This window comes from Trichomycterus rosablanca, chromosome 7 (assembly GCF_030014385.1).
Source record: "Trichomycterus rosablanca isolate fTriRos1 chromosome 7, fTriRos1.hap1, whole genome shotgun sequence".
In the NCBI taxonomy this organism is placed as follows: domain Eukaryota; kingdom Metazoa; phylum Chordata; class Actinopteri; order Siluriformes; family Trichomycteridae; genus Trichomycterus; species Trichomycterus rosablanca.
In genome coordinates this window covers 17,646,595-17,655,198 of record NC_085994.1, presented here as the reverse complement: position 1 = coordinate 17,655,198, position 8,604 = coordinate 17,646,595, and the positions used below count along the sequence as shown (strand labels likewise).

At 39.6% G+C, this 8,604-nt stretch overlaps 1 protein-coding gene across 2 annotated transcripts; it reads right to left on the bottom strand.

Moving 5' to 3' along the window:
* Nucleotides 1-505: 505 nt before the first annotated feature.
* On the bottom strand, nucleotides 506-7,795 carry tmem115 (transmembrane protein 115). 2 transcript variants are annotated; one of them, XM_062999068.1, is made up of 3 exons: nucleotides 7,478-7,795; nucleotides 3,101-4,118; nucleotides 506-1,879 (listed from the first exon to the last, which is right to left on the bottom strand). In XM_062999068.1, exons 2-3 carry the CDS (start codon nucleotides 3,955-3,957, stop codon nucleotides 1,660-1,662), a joined length of 1,077 nt encoding a protein of 358 aa, XP_062855138.1. In that variant the 5' UTR covers nucleotides 3,958-4,118; nucleotides 7,478-7,795; the 3' UTR covers nucleotides 506-1,659. The 2 variants fall into 2 exon arrangements, with proteins under 2 accessions (XP_062855138.1, XP_062855139.1); XM_062999069.1 differs by lacking the exon at nucleotides 7,478-7,795 and adding an exon at nucleotides 6,737-6,814.
* Between the last annotated feature and the right edge of the window lie 809 nt (nucleotides 7,796-8,604).

Sequence of the window (8,604 nt, the reverse complement as noted above, 5' to 3'; positions counted from 1 at the left end):
AAACACTTTATAGAGAGCAGAAATAACCTACCCAATAAGAAAAGACACCCAATAAGTATCACGGCTGGAAAAGCTAACAAAACATCATATGATGATCATCTGCACTCTGGAGTGACAGGCTTTAAAACCCAGCAGGAAAAACACACAGCGCTTCTTAAATGCCTGAGAGTGAATTGAACTTTTTCCACTGTCTGCCACTGTGACCTTTAAGCAAGGCCCTTAACACTCAGCTGATTCAATTGTATTCATATTAATGGGATTATGTGGATGGTTTTATCTGAAAAGACTTACAATTGTGACAATGCAAGCAACTGAGGGTTAAGGGCATTGCTCAGGGACCCAACAGTGGCAACTTGGCAGTGCTGAGGCTTGAGCCAGAGACCTTCCAAACAATAATTATCCACTGAGCTACCACTGCCCTTATTGCATTTGTAAGCCACTTTGGGTAAAAGTGCCCAATAAATCCTGAAAAATATGCCAAAAAATAGTCATTGCATAATCAATGTAACCACAATTCTGTTGTTTTAATATGTACCTTTTTAGTGCATTTGATTATTTGTATTATTAATTTATTTAGACAGCTCTACCAAAACCACACTTAACATTTTTCACCAATCATTAAAAAAAATATAACATTGCAGTTTTCTCCTTCCTTTTATAGTCAATCCAAACCTTCTGTCACTGGAATGTATGTTTATGTAAATGCTTTGTATTGCTGCCACATTGGCAGTTTTTAGTTAAATAAAGATGAAATGCTGTAACCTGTTTGCCATTTGGATGGGTAAATATAAGCTTGCCACTCTAACACAGATAGTTACTGTTAACATTGACAATTTTTAATAAATCAAACATCTACATTTAACAGTTAGCCCCTGGAGTCTTTATGTTGTCTGTGCTGGTGTTGAGGTGAATATGGAAAAGATGCCTCTCTGATTAAGAGCTACGTACGGAATCGAGAAACAATAATGCACAAAAAAAAAATAAACAACAAAACAGTCAGCCATCATTTCTATTATCACACAATATTACATTTATGACTATTCACCTTTGGCAAAGCAGCTGAGGACTGAAATAAACCTTTAAAGTCTCTGTGTGAACAAGGAACATAAAACAAAGCAGTTTAAACTCAACTTTTATGCAAAAGAACTTGCAGTAATAAAAGAGCTCAACTGCTGTCCATTACTGCCGCCCATTCCATTAGCTGACAAGGAAATACATCATGCTAAGCTCATAAAGATCTAGCTATGACCTATCGGCTAGCTAAAGAGCCTGCAGCTGATGTAAGTAATACACCCCGGCAGAAGTTAAGCATTTATTCAGAAGGTGTACCTTCCTAGAAATCGTATCCACACATGTACAAACACACATACGCCCGCAACACAAAGACAACCGACGATACTCTTGTACATCGCAAATAAAATGAGTCTCTCGGAAACTGACTTTCATCAAAGTCCAGAGTTATTTATACAAATTCTACACAAATCAGTGTATTTGTAGGCTTGATTGTGTGAGGGCATTTATTAGGACTGATCCCCTGGTGAACAAAGTCTTAAATCAACATGCCGTGTGCACCTGCACCTCTTCAGCACATCAAATGAGCATCGAATGCACATCGAATTTCTGTCCTCGTGTACACTTGTGTGTGTATGTGCGTGTGTGTTAGGAGTGAGTGGAGGCATCTTCAAAGCTTATGATGCTGGATTCCTGTGCTGCGGAAGTCTGAGTAGTGCTGGGAGAAGGAGGAGTTGTGTCGCGGTTAGGGAGCAGAGGGGTATCTGTCCGAACTTCGTCATCGTCTTCCTCGTCTTCCATGCTCGGCCAGGCTGATTGGTCCTCCACTCTCTTTAGCCGTTCATTTAAAGCTTTTAGTGCCAGCTGCCTGTAGATCAAACACATATAGTGTCGGTGTATTTTCCTTGATTACATTCCAGTTATTTACAGTATACCGAGTGTGGGTTTTGTTTTGTTTGTTTGGATTTTAACGCCATGTTTAACACATTTGTGTCATTTTATGGCATGATCGGTGTTATGTTTAAGTCTGCTTATTGCATCTTGTCTTTATATTGTGGTCACATAGTGTGGTAAAGGATGTGCAAAAAATATAAATGTATAATCTGTGAGCACTTATCTCTGGTGTGTACATTCAGTGATTATTTCATAAGCTACACCTACCATACAGATGAATGTTGTGCGTATACAATTACTAACTGTAGTCCATCTGCTACTCAGTACAGTTGGTTTGTATGGCAGGTGTAGCTTATAAAATAATTGCTGAATGTATATATCAAATTAGTGTAGCTAATGAAGTGCTCACTGAGTGTATACTACATAAAAGACTATGTGTTTATGTATGTATATATAGATCGACAGATAGACGAATGAACTAATGGATAGGTAGATAGATAAGACGGGTGGGTGGGTAGGTAGGTAGGTAGGTAGGTAGATAGATGGATAGACAGACATATGGGTAGACAGGTAGGTAGGTAGATAGATAGATAGATAGATAGATAGATAGATAGATAGATAGATAGATAGATAGATAGATAGACGGATGGATGGATAGGTAGGTAGATAGACGGATGGATGGGTGGGTAGGTAGGTAGATATATCTACCTATATATCTAAGCAGAAACAGACAGACAGACAGACAGATAGACGGACATACGGGTAGACAGGCAGACAGACAGATAGATGGATAGGTAGGTAGGTAGGTAGATAGACGGATGGATGGATAGGTAGGTAGATAGACGGATGGATGGGTAGGTAGGTAGGTAGGTAGGTAGGTAGATATATCTACCTATATATCTAAGCAGAAACTCACACATTATTTCCTACTGGTGTTGGTGGCTAACATATCACCAAACATTTTTTCAATATGGTAAATATAGCAAACAGTAATTCTGTATCAGTATGTGCAGATGTTCGTTTCCTGTAAGCATGGAACTTGCCCAGAGGCATCCAGTCTTTTGCGGAAGACTGTTTATGCCAACCCACTATTATTAATTAGTTTCATAAGTGTGTCTCAGACCTACAACAAACCAGATCCCCAGCCTTCATTTTGTTATGTAATGTTTAATCATTTTTTCACTGCACTCCTTACCGTCTTCGCTCTGCATCCTGTGGATCTGTGCCAGGCAGGCTGATGGTGATGGAGGACGGTGCACCGACGTCATATCGCTTCACCATCTTCCGGCACACCTTTATCTTGACGAGGGCAGCATGCACCAAGCTAGCAATGAAGCCCACTGCCGGTTGCAGAGCCTCTGGGAAAAAGGAAGCAAAGGCGAAGTGGTCCGACATGTCACCGCGCCCTCGACTGTGCCTCTGGTAGAATCGTAGGTATACCCACCCTGTCAGTGCGCCATAGCTGCAGCCTACCAACTGCGCCGAGGTTTCAAGGAGTCCAGCAAGACGCAGAATGCCTAATGCTAGCAGGACCAGTGCTGGAGCTGCCTTTAAACGAATCTGAGGAACCCTCAGCACAGTTGTGTCACCTGAAGTCTGCTTTAGAGCGACCAGAACCGCGCCGAGAAATGTTGGTGCTCCACATATGTGTACATCAAACAGATAGTTCAGGTCAAAGGTGGCGGCATAAGCAAGCACATAAGAGAGGCCAGAAAATAAGCCAGCTGAGACGGTCACCACAGCAAAGAATATGAGTAACTCCAGGGCGCCCCACAGAGGCTCCAGTAATCGTCCAGCAGTGATCACTGTAGCCACGTTCACTGCTAAGCCCCACACATGCTGCTCCACAACGGCATGCGTCACTAGAGTCCAGATCCAGAAGTTAGGAGGAAAGAGGTACCCAGGTGTGATGCCAAGTGCCACATGGGTGTCTGCAAGCCAGGAGATAAGGTAGAGCACAAACACTGTCGCACAGATGGATTTCACCACCACACTCGTGCTGGCTAAAGCAGTCAGGAAATGCTGCCGTGCCACTGGCAGGTACCGGTTCATGGTTGGAAGTTTTGACTCTGAAGTGGCCGAACTGACGGTCCACGGCAATCAGTGGCTCAGGTGCTGCTGGTCTCAACAAGGTCCAGGGGCAACAAAGAAGATTCTAGATCCCAACATCCATAAACAGAACAGCAGCCTCATCCGAAAACAGTGTATGTTTACTGTAACAGAGACATAAAAGAGATGTAGTTACTAGGGTTGCACATTTGCCAATTTCAGTTCTCTAACAGACTTAAACTTCCCATAATATAAAACAATTCATATTAACAAATGTTCATGCATGATTAATAAAAACAGCTTAACGTGGCAAATACGACAGCAATGCAGAACAGAACATAATGTATGTTAAAGCTCATTCTGACAGTGTGGTTATATAATAAGCTGACATTTACTTTAATACTGTGCCAAGATGCAAAAACCTCACACACAGATCCACATGTGCAGAGTTTAACACGCAGTCAAACTCCATACTGGTGCAAAATGCCTTCCAGGTTCATGGTTTAAATTAGGAATGCAAATTAAGCCAATTGTATTTAAATGATAACCAACAGGCATTAGTTGATGATTAACCGATAACTGACAAGCATACAGTGTCCTATTACAATATAAAACACCAGAGGAGAACCATTAAGGTGCATTTAAGGCCCTTGGAAACACCCTAAAATATTCTAAAAATTATATATATATAAATCTAAACAAACAAATCCTTCATTTATACCTGCCAATTCAATTTGCACTGAAATGTAAAACATTACATTAAAGAAACCCCTCTGTTTTTCGTCTTAATTTTTGTTTCTTTATTCAAGCTAAGGTACACTACAGTATTTCAGTCACAATTTACAGCATGGGTTTGTTAATGAAAACAAAGCATTATCAAAAATGAACCTTTTGGGGCTTTTTATGCTCATTAATTTAAAGTAAAATGGCCAGTGTAAATCTGATTGTTATTTGTTTGATAAAACAATTGCCAATGTTGATACAAATACAGCCTAAATACAAATACTATAATTTATCAGAACGTGTAGTTATGATTAAAAGATTAGCATTCTTTTAAGATTTAATTCTTTATTAGTTTACTGATAAAATAATGAGTTCTTAGTTCAGCTACCGGTTAACCATTAGCATCCCCAGTTCAAATAAGTGAATAGTAGTTTTCCCTGGTGTAGTTTTATCATAGCGCCATCGCTCATAATTTTACCTATACAAATCGTATTTGGTTTTCCTGTTTGAACGGCTTCGCAGTTAACAGAAGTGGCGCCAGTGTGGGCGAGCGTGAAGACACATTTCAGCACCAGTCAATCTGCCCTTTGACTCTCCCACCTGTTTTTGTGGAAGAGATCACCATCAGCTGTTGGAAATTAGTTTACACAACATTTTAACCAACAAGCAGCATTCACCAAACAATGACTTCTTTGTCCGTTATCCACTAGTCATGAACATCTCTTATAGTTGTGTTTCTACGAAGCACACATCAAGCTGGTTTAAAAACCTGTTGGCTTATCCACTGTATCTGAATTCTTGTACTCAAAAAGACAACCTGTTGAACTGAAATTCTTGTATTTTATAGGTCTATGAGCAGTTGTTAAATTCAATTGTATTTGTCGAATACCAAGTAAAGGTTAACGATAAGTCAGCCATTAGAGAATTTGATTAAGGCTATTTTTGTAGTTATATCCAACCCCTGAACATTGAAGCAATACATTCAAAAAGCAATTTTGGTTAATTGCAGTTTTTTTGGCTTGGACAAAATGTTTACTGATGGCCTTGTTCTTTCCCATACTTTTTTGACCTTAATAACCTCAAATACACTCTGGATGTAGTAGGTTTATAGTGCTTAACTGAAATGCTGAGATGCATTAACAATGTTATAATAAGGGTATCACAAAACTAGAAAAAAACACTAAGCTGGGCTAGCTTGTTCACATTCCTCCTGCTAGACAGACTATAAACTCTCAATAGCTTTCACTCCACCAACATTTTATACTGCTTTTAAGCATCTTGCGGTATTATATAATAACACACAAACTATACGTTGGGAAAAGCAATTAATAAAAACAATAAATCATTAATAAAACTGGATTACTGAAATGCACTGATGTTACACAATGCCATTGTCTGACAGGAACTCTAGCAAATAAACCTGCTAACAAAACAAACACAGATAGATCACAGATTAAGGACTGTGTCAAGCAGGACCGATTAAGATAAGACAGTGATTTCATCATTTATTTAAAAAAGTCAATAAAGATGAACCTTCATTAGGAACAAAGATTAGGACTGCTTGCAAAACCTTATTATTTATCACAAATAATTGCATTCATACAGAATTGTCTGTAGAATGTTGTAGGCTTGTGTTAAAGCTAAAGTTGTTGGAGAACATGGTTTGGAATATCAAGTTAAAGGTGCATTTTTACATGGGCATACTGTGAAGCTCTCTGACAGGATAAGGAAACCTAGAAAGGAATGAAATACAGGGTGTTGCATCACAAATAGTGGAAAACACATTGAAGATGTTATTGATTAATACTCTAATGAAATACAGTACATTTTGCCTATGTGTCCAGACTTTAGGGACACCCTGTACATTATAAATTATATATTTTTTTGCTGTTTTAATGCTTTAACTTTCGGTTGGATGCAAATAAGGTCAATATCTTTCAACTTTAATATAGTAAGTAGGACAAGTTTGGAATGTTAGAGGTATTGGTGCTTAAACATACACTTATAATATTTTAATACAAAGTTGTAAATCACTTTTCAAGCATTGTAAATTACTTACTCGGATCTTTCTTAATTGAAGTCATTAAGAAATAGCTGTTCCTTTGATATTTAAGGTCATGGTTTACACACTTCGGTTACATAAATGACAGAAACGGTAGTTACTCGTTACACAAGATTCATCAGTTCACAAATTTAATGTCATACCCAGTTAAGGACAATTTAAGATCTCCAATTCACCTCACTTGCATGTTTTCGGACTGTGCGAGGAAACCGGAGCTCCCGGAGAAAACCCACGCAGACATGGGGAGAACATGCAAACTCCACACAGAAAGGACCCAGACCGCTCCACCTGTGGATCTAACCCAGGACCTTCTTGCTGTGAGCCACCGTGCCACCCTAGAACTAGTTAAAATCAGGCAAGAAGTTTGAGAAATGAGTAAGGACAGTACATTGACAGGGTGTATTTAGATGTCCTATCCATGTCTTATTTTGAATCACGTTACAATGTCAATATAAGGCGGTATATTTTGACATGTACTGCCAGTCACTAAGCAACTGAATCCCCAAGTTTGGCAGTTTGTCTTCAGAATGATAATCAGAATAATAAACTGCACTTTTTTAAAAACTAATTGAACCACACTTGTAACAAACAATCCCATTAAACCTCATTAAGGATAATTTTACTAACTACACACAGCGCTAAACGCTCTATTAACCGACACAAACTTTAGCCCTGGCTGTCTTCTAATCTGTGCTACTTCATTCTCTACAATATGACAGTGAATCAGTGTTAAATAACCTCTATAGTGCAGGTGCTTGTCCTCTGATCGGTTGATAAGCTGACTAGAGGACGGTGTCAACAGCTCGGCCCGACCGCATATCCTCTTTTCATCCCGGCCTCTGTGAACACCTTTAGTCCGGGGATCCAGTTCTTCCAGCAGGCCTCTAAAAACTACTTTTATTAACTAGGAGCTACACAGACCTCACAAAACGCACCGAGCGGTTCTGTTAAGCGTATTGACGATTATATTTTTGTTCTGTACAGGTTACACATCTGAACACACTACAGGTTGACGTGTAAGAGAAATGCACTTGCTTAACTCCGAGTCACTCCCAGCTAACACTGCCAACAGGACTTCACTAACGCACTATCTGCAAACGTCACCGTCCACAACAACAGTTTTACTTTACGACAGCGCGGCGCTAAGGATGCCGGGAAATGTAGTGCAGGTGTAAATCGAGTATGTTCATGTCGAAGTGTTCTCATTTTATAGCCGTCTTGTGATTTTTCTTTGACTGAATAAATGGAACACAATATATACTTGGTTAAAAACGACATAACTGAATAATTTATGTGTGTTTTGCTTGTTATAGGGCTGGCTGCATGGTGCCTCTGTGGACAGCACTGTCGCCTCACTGCAAGAAGGTCCTGGGTTTGATTTTCAGGTGGAGCAGTCCAGGTCCTTTATGTGTGAAGTTTGCATGTTCTCCCCGTGTCCATGTGGGTTTCCTCCGTCTGCTCCGGGTGTCCTCCCACAATACAAAGACATTTAGTCAGGCTAATTGGTGATACTAAATTGCTCTATGTGTGTATATGTGTGTGAGTGTGTTCACCCTGTGATAAACTGGCAACCTCTCCAGGGTGTTTCCTACCTTTCGCCTGGTGAACTATACCTACTGCAACTCTAAATCAGATAAAGCGGTGGTAAAACAGACAATGAATGATTATTTGATGTTTGTTATAGCATATTAAGACCAAAGATTTGGTTATACGCCACTTAGCTATTTTCAGATTGATATACTGCTTTTGGCACAATTCTGATTGGATATTTAACTGATCTACATGGCAGAAGCACGAGTGGTAGGGGGCTCACTCAATCAATGCCAAACCTGGAGGAGCAGAAAATTCTCCTGTCCTTCTTTCCA